At 42.0% G+C, this 24,400-nt stretch overlaps 1 protein-coding gene across 1 annotated transcript in view; it reads left to right on the forward strand.

The window, feature by feature from the left end:
- Positions 1-24,400, forward strand: part of PYGL (glycogen phosphorylase L) — a 51,401-nt gene that overhangs the window by 12,112 nt on the left and 14,889 nt on the right. The window contains exons 5-19 of the mRNA XM_043918980.1: positions 6,020-6,151; positions 9,507-9,618; positions 10,140-10,222; positions 13,545-13,688; positions 14,251-14,343; positions 15,033-15,179; positions 15,524-15,687; positions 16,154-16,268; positions 17,058-17,159; positions 17,305-17,452; positions 17,557-17,615; positions 17,718-17,859; positions 20,531-20,738; positions 21,686-21,820; positions 22,260-22,326. Coding sequence (XP_043774915.1) covers positions 6,020-6,151; positions 9,507-9,618; positions 10,140-10,222; positions 13,545-13,688; positions 14,251-14,343; positions 15,033-15,179; positions 15,524-15,687; positions 16,154-16,268; positions 17,058-17,159; positions 17,305-17,452; positions 17,557-17,615; positions 17,718-17,859; positions 20,531-20,738; positions 21,686-21,820; positions 22,260-22,326 — 1,851 coding nt within the window. The remainder of the gene's footprint in view (positions 1-6,019; positions 6,152-9,506; positions 9,619-10,139; positions 10,223-13,544; positions 13,689-14,250; positions 14,344-15,032; positions 15,180-15,523; positions 15,688-16,153; positions 16,269-17,057; positions 17,160-17,304; positions 17,453-17,556; positions 17,616-17,717; positions 17,860-20,530; positions 20,739-21,685; positions 21,821-22,259; positions 22,327-24,400) is intronic.

Genomic DNA, 24,400 nt, shown 5'->3' on the forward strand with positions numbered 1-24,400 from the left:
GCCTAACTGCAACTCATTACCCTTATGAGTTATGCTGCCTTGATTAGGTTACCTAACTTCTCTGAACCTGGGTTTTCTTGTCTGCAAAATGGAGATGCCACCTTCCCGAAATTATGATAAAAATATGTAAAATGTCTGGCACACAAGTAGGTACTCAAGAATGTTAATTTTTCCTAATAAAAGGAGGATACTTTAACAAATTGTGGCATTGTGTAATATATTAATTCCCTGGTGGCTCAGACGGTAAAGCGTCTGTCTCCAGTGCTGGAGACCCAGGTTCAATCCCTGGGTCAGGAAGATCCCCTGGAGAAGGAAATGGCAACCCACTCCAGTACTCTTGCCTGGAAAATCCCACGGACAGAGGAGCCTGGTAGGCTACAGTCCATGGGGTTGCAAAGAGTTGGATATGACTGAGCGAATTTACTTACTTACTTATAATATATTAATATAGCCATTGATATCATGTTTTTGATTAATTATAGTAAAATGGGAAATTGTTTATGTTAGTTGAAAAAAAGGGATATAGGATCATGTGAATAGTATGACCTATACAAAGGAAGCAAAAAAGATAAAATGCTAGGGGAAAAAAAGTATGTATATATATCTATATCTCAAAGGTACAATAGTAATTAATTATCTCTGGGAGATAGGATTATGTGTGACTTTGACTATCTTTTTATTCTTCTACATTACTCATAGTCTGTAAGAAATGTGTATTTTATTTATTTTTTTTTTTTAAGAAATGTGTATTTTATAATCGTAAAAAGTTATAAAAATAATTGGCTGCCTTCTACAATGAAGAAATCTAGGGTTACATGGTAAGAAGCCTAGCTTGGCAGGCATGTCCAGCAGGACCAAGATTTTAACACATCATAACCAAGCAATACATGGTATCCATTCTGTCTTTGTATCCTGTGTGATACTCATTATACCTCAAAATGTTTAAGGATTTTATTTTTTACTTTTCTTTTTAAATTGAAAGATTTAAAGATATCTTTTTAAATTCAGCTGCTCAATCTCAAGAAAATTCTTTCAAGTGCATTTTCCCCAAAGTCTTATGAAAGGCCACTCTGTTATTCACACCTTTGACATTTGCTGCCTTTAAATGTCCTTATTCCAGGAAACCATCTCTTCTCTCCTGTGAGAACCAAGAAGTATATATCTCCAGTGTTTTAAGGGAAAAAGAAAAGATGGCTTTGGCTAGTCTCCAAAGCGAGCTTCACTATCCTTCATCACTTCTTTTGTTATAACTTGAAATTGAGTCAGAAAGACACCTAATTTTATCTACCATAGCCATTGCTCACTGGGATGGGATTTTAAAGAGCACAGATAAAATAGATCATACCATAAAAAAGAAACTGTTTCCATTTAAATATATATATATATTTCAGGAAAGCAACATGCTTTTTCAGCGCATGGTCACTCCCCTACTCACATCAGCTACAGGGTTGCTCTTACCATAGAAAAGGCTGATGAAAATTGCACAGGCTAGGAAGATTTTTAAAGGGTGATGGACTTTCAGTTTTTGAAGGCTCTCTTCAAGGAAGATTTGGAGTAACAAAGTGTTCTTTGTGAACTCCACCCTGCCCTCAAGGAAAATAATTTTATTGCTAAAATGCTTGACCTACCTTGAACTCTACTGGGGATCATAGAAACCTTATCAGGAATAGTTCTCTGAAAATGACTGGACACTGGGAGGAAAAGAGGGAAAGACAGTTGGGACAGCCTCGCATTAAAGTTTAACAGTCAAATGCTAAAGTTCTGTGTGGAAAAATATGCTGGCAGGAGAAATCTCAGAGTTGAATCGAGCCATCTGCTGGAACCTTCTGTCTCTTGGAGCCTGTGCCCAGCCTGCTCTGACTAGCCATGCACAACTCACATTACCCAGCAAGCTGCTTGTGGCCATTGTTGAGTTCTTGGTGTTCCCCAGAATCGTTTTTCAATGATTGATATCATCAGACAGCAAAGTTTGTTGACACCACCTGATTTTTACTCACTGGTTCTTCATGTCCTGTGTAGCCACCAGTTGAGAGGAAAAGCACTTCTTAGTATTCAATCACTGACTGAGACCCTGAGCTGACCTCTGCTTCCATGCTGGCTGGAATAGAGTCCATTGAGTAATTTCTCTAGGAAGATGCCAGATCCAGCTACCACACACTCGCCACCCCTACCCAGAGGGGCACTTTGCTCCTCACTCCAAGTCTTCTGCTTGCTTTGTCTCAGCTCCTTTTCATCTGGGATGTTCAGATCCAAACAGCGCACTTGGATATAAATGAAAGCTCTCCTCCCATCTGGCCCCTGCTCTTCATATGGCTCCGCAAGCTGGGGCATTCAGGGATCACTGGCTACATGGAAATCTAAATTTACAGCCTAATTTGCTAGAAGGAAGCAGGATAGAGGGGAGGTTTATCACCACCCCACAGCCTCTGTGGATTGGGTGGGGGGCAGTTCTCTCTTTCTCCTCTGATCTGCTTAGACCAGCTGGTGTTTATGAAATATCTATGCTTCAATTTACCTTAAAAACAAGCTTTGTATAATCGAGGGAATTATTGACAGATTCCTTGCCAAAATCGAGAAGAGAATCAGTAAAGAAGAGCAAGCTAGGAGTTCTATTCTCCTACAGAATGTGTTAAGTAACCCAGTGGAATTAAAATCAGCCATTATTTGGTGCGGAAAAATCAGACCAACCCTGGATTGCATTGAGAGTGACTTGTTGACTAGTCAGTCCCTTATCACTTAACAGCGTGTCCTCAAAAGAGCAAATGTGGCCTCTGACTTGCACGGGAGGCTGGAAGGGCCCGGTGGTGGGAAGCCCGGAGTTCAGTTTCTCTTCTATGGGCATTTCATTCTGCTTGAGGGGAGAACAGTCTGATTGTGCTGCATTTATCAGCAGAAAATATGTTGTCCCCTTAACCTGTGCACATTTTTTGAGAGGAAAGCTCTTTCTGCCTCACTGTCCTCCTGGTTCATGTACAACCTGAAGCTGTATATTAACAACAGTCCTGCATGCTGAAATGAGGCATCTAGGCCCAAAGGTTCATTCCTGTTACAGAAAGCAGTATTCACATTGATCACTATTTGAAACCCAGAACCTGCCCCCTTGCCTAAGTGCAGCACGAAGTGTTTTGCAATTAAGGATGCTTGATGCTTTGTGGATATTCTCATTTATTTTTCATCAAGTTTCTCATTATTAATATGAGTTAGTGGGCTCTAACTTTACCAATTTCTTATCAACTGATAAAAATTCAGTCCTTTCCTTGTTAAATTTTCATTGTCTTTTTTGTTGTTCTCTCTGTGACGGGGATAGCGGAAGTCTCAGATCTGAATTATAGTTCCTGACTTTGTATCACCGTGCAGCTCCCGACTGCACCATGTACCCAGTGTCTTCATGTTAAGATGCAGATTTTTAAATGCAAATTTTGGGACCCCCTCCCCATACTGCCTGAGACTCTGCATTTGAACAGGATGCATTTTACTGATTAGCTCACATCTAGGTCCAGCGTTCCCTAGGCTTCCTCCTCCATCTGCTACATTCTCCTGTCTCCAGCAGCTCTCTAACTCCAGACTTTCTATCTAAAGATGTTGTTTCTGTGAGTCCCCTCTTCATTCATCATGTTGCTGGTAGTTCCTGTTAATGGGCAGCTTACTGGCATTCCCAATATAAAGTCGTGATCAGTGTTTGAATAAATGGATATGTGTTAGCTTGTCTCTCTGTTGACATTAATGTTTTGTCTAATATCTCAAAAGTTAGCTGTGTTTGTTCACTTCTCTCCACACTGCCTGGGGCAGACACTGAACTCATATGTAGGTGATCATGAAGCATCCAGCATTGTGTAATAATTCATAATTAATATCTCTTTAAACTAAAGCTGAGTTTTCTATGAGGGAAGGGTGAGGAAACAAATAGGTAAAATAACCATATTTGGGATAATCTCATTGACAAGAGAACTTTGTATTAAAAAACCTTAACCTTCCCTTCTTGCCAGAACACAATTCCATCTTTTAGTATACATATAATATTTTAAAGTTTTCACTAATAATAACTTTAAAAATGTACCCCCCTCCCACCGTGTGTTTTGTCCTTGTTTTGGTATTTTTATGTTTCTTTATAGAAAACAAAATTTATTTGATGTCCAGGATGCCCTAAATACAAATTCTGATTTTAAAAATTGTATAAGAAATATTTTATTATAAACTGATGTAACTGCATGGGGATACATTGAAATTATCAATAAAATAAATTCCTTACCTTGTTAGTATGTGTTATTTTCTAAATGAACTATAAGTAATAGTTCATTATCAGATCAAAATTACATGAGGATTAAATTAAACAGACTACAAAATGTAATGGTGTTCTGTTGGTGGGTATATAATTTGGTGCAGCCACTATGGGACCCAGTGGACAATCCTTAAAAAACTAATAATAGAACTACCATATGTTCTAGCAATTCCATTCATGGGCATATATCTGGAAAAAATGAAAACACTAATTCAAAAACATAGATGCACCCCAATGTTCATAGCAGCACTGTTTACGATTGTCAAGACATGGAAGCAACCCAAGTGCCCATCAACAGATGAACAGATAAAGATATGGTATATATGTGCCATGAAATATTACTCAGCCATAAAAAAGAAATGCTGCCACTTGCAGTATCATGGGTGGATGTGGAGAATATTATGCTTATTATGCTTAGTGAAATAGGCCACACAGAGAAAGACAAATACAATATGTTATCACTTATATGTGGAATCTAAAAAATAATACAAATGAATACATATGCAGAATAGAGTCACAGATATAGAAAACAAATTTGTTGTTACCAAATGGGAGAAGGAAGAGGGAAGCAACAAATTAGGGGTATGGGATTAACAAACTACTATGTATAAAACAGATAAGCAACAAGGATACACTGTATAGCACAGGAAATTATACCTCTTATCTTATAATAACCTATCATGGAATATAATCTGCAAAAGTATTGTCACTATGCTGAACACCTGGAACTGACACAATATTGTAAGTCAACTATACTTCAATTTTTAAAAATGGAAAAAATAGTTATCATGTTCTGTACCTATACTGAAATCAGCTTTACTAGGGGAGCTTTCTCCGAGTAGCTTTTCTCCACTGATGCTGTGCTTTCTAGGCACAAAGCTCTTGACAGAACATCATGATGTAGGACCCATCAGGTCCAGGTATCCAACAGTGAACACCACTGGAGGCCGCTCTTTCCCTCAAGCTAGACAGTTGGCTTCCCAGATGTTAAGGCACAGGCTTTAGAACCCACAGTTCAGTTCTGTCACTCAGTTGGGTCCAGCTCTTTGTGACCCCATGGACTGCAGCACCACAGGCTTCCCTGTCCATCACCAACTCCTGGAGCTTGTTCAGACTCGTGTCCATCGAGTCGGTGATGCCATCCAACCATCTCATCCTCTGTCATCTCCTTCTCTTCTTGCCTTCAATCTTTCCCAGCATCAGGGTCTTTTCCAGTGGGTCGGTTCTTCGCATCAGGTGGCCAAAGTATTGGAGCTTCAGCATCAGCCCTTCCAATGAATATTCAGGATTAATTTCCTTTAGGACTGACTGGTTTGATCTCCTTGAATTCCAAGGGACTCTCAAGAGTCTTCTCCAACACCACAGTTCAAAAGCATCAAATTCTTCAATTGATGAACCCACAGACCTACCATCAAATCTTATCTGCATCATTCACTGTCCATGCAACTTTGAGCAATTATAGTTCCCTTTAAAAAGGGAGAAGTTGTTAAGTTCCCTCCTACAGGATTGCTATGAGGATTAAACACAGTAATATATATGAAACATTTAGAGCAATATTACCAAGTATTGTTGATTTAGGCTGTATGATAATAAAGATGAATTGAGGTTGACAGAACCAACATCTTTCTTGCCAAAGCAGTACTGAGTTGATCCAGTCAAAAATATTTTTGATTTGATATAATTGAAGGGTTAGGTCCACATCTCCTGAAAAACAAATTATAAGCCATGTCCTTTTTGCAGATAGAAGAGGCAGATGATTGGCTGAGGCATGGAAACCCCTGGGAGAAGGCCCGCCCTGAGTTCATGCTGCCTGTTCACTTCTATGGAAGAGTAGAGAACACGGAGGCCGGGACCAAATGGATCGACACCCAGGTATTTCAAGTGCCCTCATACTGAGCGTTGTATAGAGGACAACACAGTCTGATGTGTATATGGTATTCAGTATAGTGTATTGTATATTGAATACCAATGTATTTTTATAAATAAATGTGTTACTTCTCTGAGTGGAACCCACTCATTTTGGAGACCAGGGTGCTGAGGTCAAGAGAGAAGTGACTTCCCTAAGGTCAAGTGACTTACCAGGGTCATTTCGTCATCTACTTTATCAGAGGTTAATCAATTCTATAATCCCAGCATGCTTAGCTCTCTAGTTTTATATACCATTGTTGAAACCAAGAGTAAATAGTTAAATGTCATTCCTCACACCACTGCCATATGTACATTGACTTGTAAATTCTAAGGGGTAAATATTTTAAAATTGAAGTATTTATTCAACGGATTACCAAAATTCTTCATTACAAAGTCAAGAAAAACAACGCAAACTATTGCAAAATACATGCTGTTGTTATGTGCCGGATCACTGCTAGAGAAATAATGCTCGTGTCAACCCAAGTGTACTTAATTCCTGGACGTGTATTTATCCTGCCCCTGGCGCATGGGCAGGCAGGGGCAGATCCTGCCCCAGCCCCGGCATTCCCTGCATGCCAATTGCAGGAGACATAAGAGGCCCAGGTTTCTAGTGTGATCCCTGGGTCAAGAAGATCCCCTGGAGGAGGAAATGGCAACCTATTCCAATATTCTTGCCTGGAGAATCCCATGGACAGAGGAGCCTGGCAGGCTACGGTTCATAGAGTCACAAAGAGTCAAACACAGCTGAAGCAACTTAGCATGCACACAGGCAGAGCAGAGTGTTACCCTGTTACTGAACAATTTATTTTTTAGCCCCTCCAGTGGGGGAGCTATGCTTTGCTGTCCTCATACTTCCTGATAAAAAACCCCTAAGAACTGTTGGACTGCATTGTCCAGTCAGGAGGCTTCACTTGAGATACTTGTTTATTAAATACAGTCTTAAGCCAGAAAAGATGTCTCATTGGCCATTCTTTAAAAGCATAAAGAAAGTGGTAAAGACCAGGAAAATGTTCTTTGTTATGTAGCAAAATCGGGGGCAAAATTCAGTCTTGTAATGCTACATTCACTTGGTTTGTGGACTAATCTTCATAAATAAATGCTTCATTTTATCTTAGAAGAATCAAGACCCATGTTATAGCAGACTTTTAAACTAATGCTTTATCCTGCTAATCCATGCATAGCTAGTCACAGTTCAGAAAAGTAAAACTTTTTTTAAAAAGTCTTTTTTTTTGCAGTTTATGAAGTAATGGATTAGAAGCTAAAATAGGTCATTGTATATAATGATATAAGGAATAAATTAATACAGTGATTTCAAGACGTTTCCTTATATCTCCTCCACTTCTATTTTGGTTAATAATAGACCACAGTCTGAGTTACCGTTGCTTACAAATATGATCAGGAAAATTGCAACAAATCAATTGCTAATATGCCCAAAGAATTCTCACATGTTTCGAGTATTAAACTAGCAAGTATTTGATGTCTAAAACTTCCAGAGGCTTCTGATCCATTTAAATGTATGCAGTTTACACATTCAATCCTGGAAGTATTCTGTTTACTCCGTAGGTCCCACTGATAACCTTATGATGACCTGATGATGTATTTACAAAATACATCATCTAGACAGTTTCATAATATATCTAGAAATTCAACTGGGGAGAGTGTATTTTTCTGTGCCCACAAAGGCAAGGTTATGGGGCAGATGTAATAAAGAGTGAGCTCACCCTACCCATGCAGACCTTTATGGATTGATGCTATTGCCTGATCAGCCCCCAGATTTGTAACTGGGAGGTCAGAAAGCGTGAGGTCAGACCTGGTGTGTGCCTCTTGTGAGGGCTTCCGTAAATTGAACTGTCTGTGTCATTATTGTGTCAGTTCAGGTCCTCAGGGGAGCAGACGGCAGGGAGAATTAGAAGTGCAAGTAACCTATTGCGGAAATGCTATGAAAGCTTAGGGGGAAGGGGGCAGGAGGAGGGGGGAAGTTGTTCAGACTGCAGCACAGGTGTGACACCTGTGAAGAGAGAGGGAAAGAAGGATTTCTCAGGAAGAGCCTCACACTGCACCACAGCTCTGAGCAAGTGCCCAGGCTCGCGAGGGGAGTCCCGGCTCTCATGCTCCCACCACCGCGAGAGCATCCCAGAGAAGGTACAGCCTGGTGTCAGCTCCGAGGTGGTGATTTCTCCCCGAAGTTCTCTAAAGGGACTTGCGAGCCATGTGCTTCCCCAGCTGCCTCAGTTATGCTTCCAGGGTCAGAAAGATGAGTCATCTCAGTCCCACTCTGTAAATGACTTCCTGATTGATCACAACTTGCTTTAAGAATCTCCAGAGGCCTTAATTTCCTAGTGAAGATATTCAAGTCAGTGTGATTTGTTACTCTATGATTATGATGTTCATGAAAGCATGACTGAATGTATGTCATTGATATAGGCTATAGTCCTTCATTCGTTTATAATTCAGCAGACCAAATTAAAGAGATCTGTGGTTAGGTTTCAACACTACCACTTGTCTGTGACCTTGGGTAGGTTGCTTCTCAGCCTCATTCCCCTCATATCCGAAATGAGTAAGTTGCACTAAACGATCTCTAGCGTCCACCAATTCAACCAATCTGTCATTCCCCTTCCTTAGAGATTGACTGATGAGGCAGGGAATAGAAGTATCTTTTCTCACAAAAATTTTAAAGTCATGTAAAACACAGTTCATCTTCCTGTTCTCTGTTTCCATGACCATCAAAAATATTGAGCTAAATTTTCCAAAGCTCACCTCTTAGACCCATCTCAGCTTATTATCAGCTGATTTGTTAGATCACTAAAATAACTCTCTTCATGCAACTGTGAAAAACCTAGCATAGCATTTTAAACATCATATGTCATGTTTATCTTTGTACACTTCCTATTCCATTGATTTTTCACCATATTTGAAATCAGATCATTGAATAACCTACATGAAACTTATCCTGATTACTATTCTTAATGGGTACAGATTCACATTTGCTACTTTGCACATCATATTTTATTATTCTTAGAACAATGGCTTGATCTGAAATGTGAAAGATTTACGTCCAGATCAGGGCAAAGGACACAAAGGGAAGTCAACGTGAAACTGATATAGAGGTCCATCTGTCTGGGTCGTTCCAGCCATCCGAATTGTTCCAGTGAGAGAAGGACACTGCAGCCCTGGGAGCCTTGTCTTGGTTTAGGGATCATACGATCTGAGTTGGTGATGGAGCCAGGAAACAAATTCCCATTGCTGTCTCCCAGCTCTGTGCAACCTACATCCTCCTACGTGGGCAACAGTGAGCAGCTGCTTTGGTTTCACCCCACAGGTGGTCCTGGCTCTTCCATATGACACCCCAGTGCCTGGGTATCTGAACAACACCGTCAACACCATGCGCCTCTGGTCTGCTCGGGCGCCCAATGACTTTAACCTCAGAGACTGTGAGTACAGCATGGGCTCATGTGTCTTTAACCTTTTTCTTTACTAATTAGAACCAAAGTGAGCTGAGTTTCTGATATGAACTCTTTAATGACTAAGCATTTTATGGAGCAGGTATGGAGAACACGGTTAAAGCAGTCCTTCAGTCTGACCTTCATAGACCCTCCTGTAAATCAGAGCTTGAAGTTTTGCTGAAATCCTTTTGAATTTTTAGGAATTTTAGGAACCCCACATGGCAGAAGGCCCCCAGCCTCTGGGCCATGGACAAGTACCTTCTATCAGATCAGTAGTGGCATTAGATTAGAAATAAAATCCACACTAAATGTAATGTGCTTAAATCATCCCAAACCATCCCCCTCACCCTAAGTCCATGGAGAAATTGTCTCCCACAAAATCAGTCCCTGATCCCAAAAAGGTTGGGGTATTCAGCCAGGGTATTCAGCAAGCATCAGGTGAGATCATGGGGGTTCTGAAGACAGTAGCTGGCCTGTCTGTGTATTGATTTTTCTAACATTTCCTTCAGTTAATGTTGGAGACTACATTCAGGCCGTGCTGGACCGGAATCTGGCTGAGAACATCTCCCGGGTCCTCTATCCCAATGATAATGTGAGTGGTCAAGCTGGCTTTCTCAGTGGAAACAGAAGCGACTTATTTCACAAGTGCCTATTCAGCAGCCATAAAGCACATACTTTATAATGGTTTTTTTTTTTCCCATCAATGAGGAATAATCTCCATATCTCATCCTGCATTGTCTAGATTTCCCCTCCTATCCCAGTAAGGAAAACAAATTTGTACAGTTCATGAAATCAGAACTGGTGTTTCACCCATCCCTATTTGGGAGACTCTGTCCGTGTATTTCAAAACAAAACCTGGATATAAAAGATGAGGTGCAGCTGGGATGAAGCACTTCTTCCTTTCCAAACAGGAGTTTCATCCGCAGCATCAGAAGTCCCTGGAGGGGTCCTGCCTATCCTCTACCCCCCATTCATGGGTCTCCTCTGCCCCTTTGCCCCCAGGAGGGGTGGGGGTCATGGACCTCAGAACAGACCCAGGAGCAGACACTTGTTTCTTATGCCAGTGATTTATCTTGTTAAACTTTTTCTTAAAGGTGGTCATTCCTGTTCCTGTTGTTCAGTCACCCTGTCATGTCCGACTCTTTGCAGCCCCGTGGACTGCAGCTCATTCCCAAATTTACACTAAAAATAACTTAGTTTAAAAAAAAAACACTTGGGACTGAATCTCAAATGACTACTATCAATTCTTAGTGGATTTAAATGTACTTAGCTCTAACTTCTCTATGAGTAAAAATAATTTTCTAGAAGCTATAATGATTTTTGTTAAGTAATAATCTCAGAAACAACCAAATTAGTAGTCTGCTCCACAAAGATGCCCCAAAATAAGGATTGTGGGGACTAGGACATAAATGGTCCTAAGACTAGATATCCACTTGCTGTTAAACCTGTCTCCAAGGAGGAGTAAGTGGATTTGCTGCAGCATTATCAGGAACTTAATGGTATATGTTATTTTTTTCTTTGGGAGAAACAATGTAACTTCAGTACATTTCAGAGGAATCTGCCCTGGAGGAGGGCATGGCAACCCACTCCAGTATTCTTGCCTGGAGAATTCTCATGGACAGAGGAGCCTGGTGGACTCTGGGGTCACAAAGAGTCTGACATGACTGAGCGATTAAGCACAGCACACAGTCTCTCAACATAATTACATGGTAATTTTCACTAGGTCTTCAATTAGTGTTTACATTATTATGACCTGTCAACACTACAGACAGCTGATCTATCCCCTTCCACATCATCATGTCAGTATTTTTCCTTTCTGTAAAAAGTTTTTGTTTTTCCTGGAGCTGATGCTTGTTTTGTTTGCTTGGTTTTCTGAGTACTTTGCCCTAATCTATCCTATACTCTACCCCAGTTGTAGAAATTTCCTCTCAATATATTCAGACACCTTCAGTATTCTGTTGACTTGGTCTTTCTGAAGTCCCTTCTGGATCTCTCCTGGTTGGCTGCTCCACTGACATCTTTGGAGCGACTCTCCTACCGTACTCTACCCCAGTTGTAGAAATTTCCTCTCAATATATTCAGACACCTTCGGTATTCTGTTGACTTGGTCCTTCTGAAGTCCCTTCTGGATCTCTCCTGGTTGGCTGCTCCACTGGCATCTTTGGAGTGACTCTCCAACCGTTCTAAGGACCTCTGTGCTCTCCCCTCTCTGGGGTCATTTGTTTCCAGGATCCCACGCTTTCTTTTTGCTTGTTTGCTCCCTTGTTTGGATAATACAAATGCTTGGGGCTTCCTGGGAAAGGGTGCATGTGAGGCCAATTTTTTTTGAGACCTGTCGTGTTGAAAGAGGTCTTTATTTTGCCCTCACATTGGTAGTTTGCCTGGATATCAAAGACGCAAAGATTTTTTTTTAATCTAGTTTTTGGTGTTGCTGAAAGATACAGTGCAATTTGAATTATTGATCTTTTGTTTGTATTCTGCTTTTTTCCCCTTTGAAAGCTTCTCGTCTCCCTCTTCCTCTCCTTCTATCCCCCTCTAAACGCCCTATCTCCAGCTGTACTAAAATGCACTGAAAGTCTTTTTAGAGGGGGAGGTGCTTTGCTGTGAGTCTATTTTCACTCCTCATGCCTGGGTACCCTTTCAGTCTGGGAACACAGGACTACAGCTCTCTGAGAAGTGATCTGGAATTATTAAACATCCTCAGCTGGTTCTTTAACTTTCTTACCTTTTGTCTTTTATTTATCATCTCTGTCTTCTTACTCACCTTATGGGCAATCACAAACTGTCTCAATGTGTTTCATTTTGGCTATCATGTTTTAATTTTTGAGTAGTCTTTTTTTGCTCTAGATATTTTCTTAAAGCATCTTATTCTTATTTCTTAAATACAATATCCAATCTATCTGAGGATATTATTGATCATATTCTTATAATCATTCTTTTCTCTAATCTCTGTTTCTTCTAAGTTAACCTTTGTTATTTCAACATCTTTTAGAAGTTTTTCTTAGATGGCTAAGGGCCCTTAAGTGCCCACTAAAATTAAAGAGAAAGGTACTGACAAGCTTTGGGGAGCTCTATACTTCTGGTTGGGATTTATCTATTTGGCTTCACTATCCTGTGACCTGTTGGGGCCATTTCCTGGTGGAGCTCTGCATATCCATGTCCTTTTTTTTTTTTTTTTTTTAATCCATGTCTTTAGTTTCTCTCTTCTGGGCAGGCCAAATTCCCTGGAGAAGATGCTAGCAGCTTTTTTCCTCGGTGGAATTAACACTAACTGCCTGCGTTCTCAAATTTGGTTGGGAGAAGAAGGCTGAAAGTATCAGCGTTCAGTACACACACTCTCACTGAACCCTCTTCCCCCGTTTTAGTTTGTGATGGTACCCCTGCCTCCATCTGCACCTGCGTAACCATCTCCCGGGAATAGACCTCCACCTTCTGCCTGAGTTGGCAAAGGAGATTGTTCATTTGAGGGAAATGGAGATGAGGTCTGAGGCCAGCTGCTTCTTAGACTCTCAACTAACTTTTTACCCCCTCTTCATCCCTATGTCTAAAGGCACACAATGCTGACAGTTCCTGGGCCTTTGGGGAGCTTGGATGTGTACACTGGGCTATTCCTTTGGCTTTTTCCCACTAGGTCAAGAGTCAGCTTTCCTGCATCTTCTGGTTCAATTACCATTTATCCATCTGTTTTTCAGCTTCTAAAAAGTTGTTGCTGTTGTCTTCTCTCCATTCCCTTCATCCTTTATCAGTATGCCTTTCTAAAATCCTTTACTGTCCAGGAGGCTAATGCTTGGCCTTCAACCTGCTGTCTTCCACCAGACATCCCATAGATGGTATAGGCCCCTGGGCAGGCGACACCAGTCATGTTTTGGCCACTCCTAGTGTGAACCCTCTCACTCAATCTCTCTGGCTTGAAGTTTTTTGAAGGGAAGGAGCTAAGATTGAAGCAGGAGTATTTTGTGGTGGCTGCTACCTTGCAAGATGTCATCCGACGTTTCAAAGCCTCCAAGTTTGACTCCAGCAAAAGCGCCGCAACTGCGTTTGATGCCTTCCCAGATCAGGCAAGTACTCAGTCTGAATGCAGGTGGGAACCACTGAGAGGATCAGGACTTCCCTCAGACTTACTCCTCAGCTGTCTCAGTGCTAAAAACTCTGAGCATCTGTATATAAAACAGAACAGACTCACAGACATAGAAAACAAACTGGTGGTTACCAAAATGGGTGGGGGGAGACAAACTAGGACTATGGGATTAACGGATACTCACTACTATACATAAAACACACATAAAACAGATAAGCTACAAGGATTTACTGTATAGCATGGGGAAGTTACTTGATAGCTTGTAAGAACCTATAAAGGAAAATAATCTGAATACACACACACATACACACACGTGTATACATATATATATGTAACTGAATCACTATTCTGTACACTTGAAACTGACACAGTATTTTAAATCAACTTCAATTTTTAAAAAAGTTGCATAGCTACAGTGTACTTAAAGCGTTCCATGAAAGGTAGGTGTCTTGTTTGGTGCATGTGTGAGCGATGGACAAGGACAAGGAAGCCAGAGATGGGCCACTGGCCCCCTTCGTGTTGCTCCCCTCTCCCCCGTGTAGGTTGCCGTCCAGCTGAACGACACCCACCCTGCACTTGCCATCCCTGAGCTGATGAGGATTTTTGTGGATATTGAAAAACTGCCCTGGTCCAAGGTCTGGAGAGTTTGGCTTCTTTTTCTTTTGAGTGACCAGAACATCTGTGATTGAGAGATTTTGCCAAAAGCTCGTTTTCGCAGTTTTTTAAAATAAGTCACTGTTGATAACTTACAACAATGAAAGGTGAACTTTGCACTGGTGCTGACATTTCTCAGTTCTTGGAGTGAGTAAGACTAAGAAATAAACACCTTTCTAATGGGACACAGCTCAGTAGCTATATCAAGGCTTATATTGTGTTTCTCATTTCTGTGTTTAAAAGGATTCTAAATTACACTCTCTAGCCTCAGATTAGAGCTAATTGAAAGTGTCCCCATTGAATTTAATCATATTTTGTACTTTCTCAGAACATTACTTAAGATTTATTTCTCAAATATTGTTTATTTAATAAACAAAAGACAAGTTAGGATTATAGAGAAGATTTATCAGTATGCTGTCTTAAGTTTTATTGGACAGTTTTGCTGCTTTTTTTTTTTTCCACCCCCAAGAAAACATGTTCCCACTACCTATACCATTCAGGAACCTACGAATAGTATACGTGCAGATAGAATTGTCCTGTTGCAGACAGGCCAGAGTTGAGGAAATGTTTGGCCTGAGGGATGGGGTGCACCTACGGGCAGCCTCTCTGCAGAGGGAAGCAGCTGACACACACAACCCTTCCCCCTTAACCCCAACCCCCTGTCCCCCAGGCATGGGAGATCACCCAGAAGACCTTCGCCTACACCAACCACACCGTGCTCCCAGAAGCCCTGGAGCGATGGCCTGTAGCACTAGTGGAGAAGTTGCTTCCTCGACATTTGCAAATCATTTACGAGATAAATCAGAAGCACTTAGATGTAAGTCACTTTGACAGATTCATAACCCTTTGGAGAAGGAGGTCTAGATATGTTAAGGGTAGCTGTAGTCTTCCCTCTTACCAAGCTTGAGGCCCAAACATCTTTTGGACATTGATACATCAAAAGCATTCAAGTCTGGGTGGGGCTCTGTTAACAACACCTTTTTGAAAATATTGTGAAGTGGAGGGATGGCATCTCCCCAGGGTTAATAACTCAGTGCCTCTCTGTGGGGGTGAAGTTTTATGTTTACTCCATGGAAGGTTTTGGTTGGGAAGTGAATGATGTTACCCCAGGGTTGTCAGAAACCTGAGTGATCAGTGAGGCCTATCTCTTCCTTTGCCTAGAAAATTGCTGCCTTGTTTCCTAAAGATGTCGACCGTCTGAGAAGGATGTCTCTGATAGAAGAGGAAGGAGGCAAAAGGATCAACATGGCCCACCTCTGCATTGTGGGCTCCCACGCTGTGAACGGCGTGGCTAAAATCCACTCAGACATCGTGAAGACCCAAGTGTGAGCCTCCGTCCCTGTCGCAGTGGGTCTCACATTGCTCAGTAACAGAACAGTGCTAGTAAAGGCAGGGCTACTGCTGGAGATGAGGAAAGGCCCCATTAAATGTTTTAAAGTATTTTTTTTCTATACAAAGAACCGTTCTCTAAAAGGAAAAGACCTTCTTCTCTTAACCATCCTAATTCTAGATTTAGGAGCAAAAAAAAAAACTTTCTGCTCAGAAGTCTGATATATATGTCAGTGCCAGGAAATCATATGGGCGTGATTTAGATTTTTTTCTTGTCATTATTTTGAATTGCAAATGGATTTCTTTTTAGAATGACAGCCATAGCTGCTGTCAGCCCCTCCCTACACTTTTTAATCTTTCTAAGCCTACACTCTGCTTCTTAAATGTAACTCTGAACTTCATCCAGCATGCAGGAACCTGCCTTTGCAGCGAAGTTCAGTGATGTGTCTCTTCCGTCTCCAGATTCAAGGACTTCAGTGAGCTAGAACCAGACAAGTTTCAGAATAAAACCAATGGGATCACTCCAAGGCGCTGGCTCTTACTCTGCAACCCGGGGCTGGCAGAGTTAATAGCAGAGGTAACCGGGAAGTGCTGAGGGGAAGCCGGGCAGGACTGGAATGTGGCAGGCGGGGAGCACACTCACAATTTACTAATCCGGGCTGCAGCAGGGCTGGCCTCAGGGGCAAGCCAGCAACTTGTGCAGCCCCACGTCCACTGGCTTGGTTTCATTTTCTGCTGTAGCCATCTTAAAATTCTCAATTCCAGAAAAGGAAGTCCCACACATTATGTAGCTAGTCCTGGTTAACAGTTCTCATACGACACACAGGTGGTACCCCTACTTAATAAAAGAGGATAACTAAGATCATATAAATGACTAGCAGAACCTGAGTTTTTGTCACCCCTTTTTGTAGATTTTCTGTTTTTAACACTTAGTACCACTGAAACTAATGGACTTTCCCGGTGGCTCAGTGGCAAAGAATCCACCTGCCAATGCAGGAGACGTAGTTTCCATCCCTGGGTCAGGAAGCTCCCCTGAAGGAGGAATAGCAACCCACTCTAGTTTTCTTGCCTGGGAAATCCCATGGACAGAGGAGCCTGGCAGACTACAGTCCATGGGGTTCACAAAGAGTCAGATGCAACTGAGTGACTAAACAACAAAAAAACCACTGAAACTACATGTGAGGTACTAGCCAGTGTTCTTCCCGCATATCATCTCTAGCATCTTCTGTGAGTGAAGCCTTCCTCTGTGTTGTGGGGTGTAGATGAGTTTTAGGAATGTGAGCACCCACCACAGAAGGACAGAAACTGCTCATGTGGGTTTGACAGCCCTCTCTGATTAAAGTCACCTTTTGCCTTAAACCAAAAGAAAATTGGGGAGGACTACGTGAAGGACTTGAGCCAGCTGACGAAGCTGAACAGCTTCCTGGGCGACGACATCTTCCTCCGCGAGATCTCCAAAGTGAAGCAGGTGAGGCTTCCCCACACAGACTCTTTCCTGGCCGCTGGCTTGGAGGGTTTATGCTCCAGTGTTTAAAAACAGACCACCCCCACCACCCCCTGCACCAGTTCCTTCTGAGTCTCAAGGGCTCTGGCCCCATGCTCTGTCTCGACAGGAGAACAAGCTGAAGTTTTCTCAGTTCCTGGAGAAGGAGTACAAAGTGAAGATCAACCCGTCCTCCATGTTCGACGTGCAGGTGAAGCGTATCCATGAGTACAAGCGACAGCTCCTGAACTGCCTGCACGTGGTCACCATGTACAACCGTGAGTCGGCCTTGCGGCCCCCAGCCAGCCCCCCAGAGGTGCAGGTCTCAGCACCCCTGCTGTCCACCGTCATCGGTTCCATCCCCTGTCTCCATCTTTTTCAGGCATTAAGAAAGACCCAAAGAAGCTCTTTGTGCCCAGAACGGTTATAATCGGTGGCAAAGTAAGTTTGATTCTCTTCTCTGAGGACATGGGGGCTCTCCTCTCTCGCCGTTTCTCCACTTCCTCATGCCTGCCTTCTCTCATGTCCACACTCTTCCCCAAGGCTGCCCCCGGATACCACATGGCCAAACTTATCATAAAGCTGATCACATCAGTGGCAGAGGTGGTAAACAATGACCCTGTGGTTGGAAGCAAGTTGAAACTCATCTTCCTGGAGAACTACAAAGTGTCTCTTGCGGAAAAAGGTAGTGCGGTCCTCACGGACCATGGGGGCCGGGCCACAGTCTAGGGATGGATTGCATACTACAGGGAAACGGAGCCGCTGGCCTCGGGAGCCAGTGACTCAGGATAGAAGGTGCCACTCTTAGGCAGAATAAGACCCTAGGCTAAGAATGTTTAAGGTGGCCCATTTGACACTGAGGTGAGTGTCCCCAGAGTCCACATCAGAAGTTACATTTGCAAGCACATTTTATTCCCTGCTGGTCAAAGCTGGGTGCTGGAGAAGGTGGCCCTGAAATTTTGATAAAGTACAGACTTTGCTCTACAAAAGAAAAAAGAGATCTTCGGTTCCCAGCACCCGTTTTGCAGTAGAACACCAATTCCCCAGTCCCCAGGTATTGTTCTGGTAACTTCTTGGAAAGAAGGGCTGTCATTTGTTCAGGTGGCAGCGGGGAATGAGGACACATGTCAGGCTGCCAAAGCCCTAGGTTTAGATGTGCCTCAGATAGGCACTCAGAGCAGGCGTGGCATCCCCACCTGGGGACAGCCCGACTGGCAGGAAGCCAGCATCCCTTTCTCTTCCACTGGGACCTTTACTAGTTTGCATCACGAAGCATCATCCACACGCATGTGCCAACTGTGTGTTTACCCTTTTCCCAAATTGAAAAGGGACCTTTCTCTTTTTGAGGTGTTTTTGGGTCCTCTGATGTTACAATTTAAGAACTGTCTGCATAAAGAACAAAGTGCCAGATTCTTATGGATGCAAATGAAGATATATCGAATCCACAAATAAACTCTCAGAGCCCTATGCTTTGTATTGGGTGGGGTGGGGAGGATGCTGCAGGCAGTATTCCTGTGTGAATCAAGCCACAGGTATGCCTCAATTGCCTGTGGCTTATTTCCCCGCAGTCAAAGTGGAAGGAAGGTGATAAGAAGTAGAAGACAGGACACAATCCAGTTTCCTTAGATGCTAAAGGAGAGATTCTGAATTTTAAGGATCAAGAAAGAGAAGTTTCAATATTCATTTTATAAAGTTATCAAATAGAAGAAATAAAACCATAACAGAAGCTGAATGGAAGAAGGGGGAGAAGAGAAGTGTAGGGTTGATGAAAAAATTAATCAGTCAATCAAAAGAAATGGAAAATTCCAATTCAAAACAAATGGAAAATTTTATTCAAGCCAAATTGAGGATAACCCAGGAACTGCAGATCAGAAAGCTCTGAGAACCCATTATTCCACCCATTAGAAGTCAAAGCAGTTCTATAAATTTTTTTTGAGACAGAGCTCTACACTAAATGCCATATTACTGACAGTTTACACCATCCAGATCTGCCAAGTACGAAGTAGTAGGTCATCATGTCCTAACAAGATCAAGAAGGAATGTTATCTTTTAAGGAGCTGTCTTATTGGTGCTAGGAACATGTTGCTCGTTATGAGGATATTTCTTTTTTTTTTTTTAATTTATTTATTTTTTAATTGAAGGACATTTGCTTTACAAAATTTTGTGGTTTTCTGTCATATATCAACAAGAATCAGCCACAGGTACACCCATGTCCCTCCCTCATGAACCTCCCTCCCTTCTCCCTCCCCATCCCGCCCTTCTAGATTGTCACAGAGCCCCTGCTTGAGTTTCCCGAGACATACAGCAAATTCCCATTGGCTATCTATTTCACATGTGGTAATGTAAGTTTCCATGTTATTCTCTCCATGCATCTCACCCTCTCCCTCCTCCCCTCTCCCCGTGTCCATAGGTCTGTTCTCTATGTCTGTTTCTCCATTGCTGCCCTGCAAATAAATTCATCAGAACCATCTTTCAAGATTCCATATATATGCATTAGTATATGATATTTATCTTTCTCTTTCTGACTTACTGCACTCTGTATAATAGGCTCTAGGTTCATCCACCTCATTAGAACTGACTCAAATGTGTTCCTTTTTATGGCTGAGTTATAGTCCATTGCGTATATGTACCACAACTTCTTTATCTATTCATCTGTCAATGGACATCTGGGTTGCTTCCATGTTCTAGCTGTTGTAAATAGTGCTGCAATGAACACTGGGGTATGTGTGTCTTTTTCAGTTTTGGTTTCCTCAGGGTATATGCCTAGGAGTGGGATTGCTAGGTCACATGGTTGTTTTAGTCCTAGTTTGTTAAGGAATCTCCATACTGTCTTCCATAGTGGCTGTATCAATTTAAATTCTATGGGGATATTTCTGCTGATGGGGAGGTTTGGTCCATGCATAACTCAAGATACACAATGCACAGTAGAGGAGAGAGAGGAGACCAAAAGGCAGAAAAAAATTTTTCTTGTTTAAATTTTTCTTGTCCTGCCATAAAACAGAATTTTATTTCATAGTAGTGTCAACTTTTGTAGCAGAGAGACAATGTGAAAGTGTGTTAGTCACTCAGTCATGTCTGACTCTCTGTGACCCCATGGACTGGTAGTACAAAATAAGCATATACCTTTTTAGCACTGTGGCCATAACCACCAAGATAACACATCAGAAGTGGGCAAGAGTGGTTGCTAGAGTCAAGGGGAAGAATGGGATCCATCCTACACCATTTGAATATTTATCTTGATGTGCATGTACTACTTTAATGATCAAAACAGACCAGCCAGATGAATGCTTAGATACTATATAAGCAGATCCAGAGAGACAGAACCACTCATTCTATCACTAATGCCTTCCTTGCAGTCATTCCAGCCACAGATCTATCAGAGCAGATTTCCACCGCAGGCACCGAAGCCTCAGGGACAGGCAACATGAAGTTCATGCTGAATGGGGCCCTGACCATCGGGACCATGGATGGGGCCAACGTGGAAATGGCCGAGGAAGCCGGGGAAGAGAACCTGTTCATCTTCGGCATGAGAGTAGAGGACGTGGCTGCTTTGGACAAGAAAGGGTGAGACAGCAGTCCTGCTTGTTGAGCACGTGTCTCCCCAGGAGGCTGCCGCCCCCGCCCCCCCAGGTGTCCCATCAAGTTGGGTCACATGGGACATGGCAGCAGAATACATCCTATGAATCAGGGGACCCTCCTGACTGTTGATTAAGTCTTTGACCAGCATGTGAAAGCTAAAGGAGCTTGGGCACAGGTACATGGGTTCCTTGCTATTTGCTACCAGCTGTGGCAGAGCTGGCCTCATGAGCTATTTACTTCTCCCTCATTTGTGATTTTTACTTTGATCAAAAAACTGAACCAGTGTGTAGTTGAAGTTTTGCCTATAATTTAACCATCTAGTATTCCTTTAAGGTCTCTAAGAGATGGACTAACAAGCAGTAGAGAATAGGCCTGGTTGTATAGAAGCACCCAGAATACTTGTTCCACTAAGTATCTGGATAAGTTTATTAACCTGGATTCAGATGAGAAGTAAAGAAAGAGTGCCGCTCAAAGGAACCCGGGAATCACAAAATTTGGAGGAGGTCGAATATACTTCTCAGCCCTTGGAAGTAAACTTTTGCTCAGTAGCAACATATCTGGCCATCTGTGGGTCCAAAAAGCACCTGTATGATGCTTGTTTAGAGTCATAAAGTCTGTTCGAAATGAATCTTACTGTATTTACCAGATTAGACTATTGCTCTGTGACTAGGATTTTTATTATCTACTGTCCTTAGTGTCTTGGTTACAAGGAACTAATCAAATTTAGTGGGGGAAAAAATATCAGGATCTAGTTAAATATTATTTATACTTATACTCCTGTTGAACTCTATGATGACTATAAATGCCAGTATTTTTGAATGCCTTTTTCACAACTAATGTACCATCTAGTGTGCTATTAATCACAAACAGAACCTTAATCACAAACACTAACAGAACCTTTTCTTATTATTCCCCCACTCCCTACCCCACAGGTATGAGGCAAAAGAATATTATGAGGCACTTCCAGAGCTGAAGCTGGCCATTGATCAAATTGACAAGGGCTTTTTTTCTCCCAAGCAGCCTGACCTCTTCAAAGACTTAGTCAACATGCTATTTTATCATGACAGGTGAGTTCCCACAAGAAGATGGTGCTACTTGGGCCATGGAAAAAGGATGAGAACATCTTAAATCAACTATAACAGAAACATGTAGATTAGCATAGATCTGCGATCTGGTAAGCTAACTTAGGCTTAGAAAGAAAAAATAGGTATTCTCCACTAACAATGCTAGGAAGACTTAAGAATAAGATCCACAAATCTGGTATTCCTTTTCTCTTTCCTCTGGTGTACTCAGCTTTCAAATGCATCCATGTGATAACATTCTTACTTGTGGAAAGACCCATAGAAAGGTTGAGGGCTGGTTGAAACCCCTACAAATAGAAATATCAGACTGGTAAGCCAGCCATGCCTGTCATTAAGCAAAAGAGAATTTTAAATGGAATCTGAACACACATCTGTTAATGAAGATTTTTGATGCTTTGTTTTTTCCTTTTAATCACAAAAACAGGTTTAAAGTATTTGCAGACTATGAAGCCTACGTCAAATGTCAAGAAAAAGTCAGCCAGCTGTACATGGTGAGTTCATGGCTGAGACTTACAAATGATGCCAGTTTACTACCGTTCATCAAAATTTTGGTTTCTTTCTCTAAGTAACAGGGCCCCACTAACCAATCATAAAAGGGAAGTGAGGCAGCAATGTAGGTTTTTCAGATAAAAACTGGACTGTTCCCAAGTTTAGACAAAGGTTGGGATTTGACATTTCAGTAGCAGTTGTAAATTTTTTTAATATCCAAATAAGAAGTCACAAACTATTCAGTATTTATTGAGCACCCACCATGTGGCAAGCATGTCCTAGAAACTAAAGAGTATAAAGCCAAGTTAGATACTCACTTTACCCACTCATTTACTCAGCAGAGACACCAGTGCCTCCTCCAAGGCAGGCATCATGCTGAGCACTGAGACCCAGCAGGGACAAAGCCGTGGCCCCTCAAGGAGCCTGCTTGGTGCCAGGGCCCTGAAGCGGAAGCACATCAGAGTCACCAGGCAGTTTTCTCAAAGTACAGACGCCCACTGCCCTCTGAGGGATTCTGACCCAGCAGTGGGTAGAATCACCATCAGCATTTGAAAAATCTGCTAAAGGGATTCTAAGACTGAGCCTTAGAATACTAGAGGGTCTGAAAGTTGCAAAATAAGTACCTCTCCTGGACTATCCATGGAGTGGTGCTATATGAACAGAATATAAATGTATAGAAAGAGGGGGGGCTTCATATTTGAGTTTAAAAAAAAAAGGAATGAAACAAGAAAGACTATACTAAGGAAGAGAGCGAGATAGAGAGATGGAGGGAGGGAGGGAGAGAAAAGAGAAAAAGGCTAGAGGCATGTGAGGAACCCTCCATATGCAAAATCATGCATCTTTACCAAATAGCCCAACCCTCTAGGTACATTTGGTAAATATATGGAAAGGTGATCATCTCTGATAGGAAAGACTTTCAGTTAACTGCAGAAACCACAGAAGAATAGATACAGGAGGAAGCTGGCCCTGTGCCAAGACTCCAGCACTGGCTTCTTGCCCACACAGTCCCCATTTCTGCTCCCCAGCTAGAAAGCCATTATATAGCAGAACTATGGAAATTCATACAATCTCCACCTCCTGCCCTTTGGACATATCAGGAACTACTTACAACAGAAACCTACTTCACTGACATTTCTATTTCTTTTCCAAGGCCAAGTGACAGGGTGGTTCCTACAGTCATCCCAGATATCCCACTGGGGTGTTAAAATAGGATCATTCAAGACCCATACTGCTTTACAGCACATCCCAGTCCCCCTAGAGTGTATATAAGCCAATTTTACATGCTGCCCAAGCAGAGGCAGTGCTGGAGTTAAGCAGAGGAGCTCACTTCCTGTTCCCGGAACACTGGAGAAATCAGCCACACTCGGCCTCTGAGAACGCAGAGACGGAGGGAGGAAGATGGCCGCCTCCAGCTTCAGCCTCTCGCCCTCAACCCATGCTTGTGTGTGGAAAGAACGTAGAGGAAAAGAAGCAGAAGTAAAACAGAGCAGGAAAGGAAAATATACGTGAGCGCAAGCACAAGTGTCAATGTGGCTTTTACACAGTAGTCCTGTGATGGCCCTGAACCAAGGGATGCCCACCTGGAGTCCCAGCATTCCCCTCCACCTTTCTTCTTCATTAGTGCAAATTGCAGCTTTTACTCTTATTGTTGAGGCATAGAAAACAAGGCCCGTGTGGTTGGGAAGTCTAGTCATTATCCCCTTAAATAAAGAACATGAAAAAAGGAAGCTTCTATTCTCTTATTTTAGTAAGTTTCCAAAGTGTGAATAATTTCAGACTCACAGTTTTAGTTTTTGTCTTAAATGCTTTTCATGCCTTGCTGTCTTTTTCAAATGATATTCTAGTCATTGCCATCGAACTCCTTCTTAGAGTCCTTTACAAAATCATGAAGCTATAAAATAAATAGCTTATATTTTTTTACATAAAATTATGAAAGAGATGTATTTTATTTAGATATATAGTCATATATTTTTTATTTAAGATAAAACCTTAATTGGTCCTGTTTTCAAACCCCAGTGGAGTATCTGGGATTCAGTGTAAACCTATTGGAGTATCTACCTTCAGAAAAAAATAAGG

This window comes from Cervus elaphus, chromosome 12, assembly GCF_910594005.1.
Source record: "Cervus elaphus chromosome 12, mCerEla1.1, whole genome shotgun sequence".
Classification (NCBI taxonomy): Eukaryota; Metazoa; Chordata; class Mammalia; order Artiodactyla; family Cervidae; genus Cervus; species Cervus elaphus.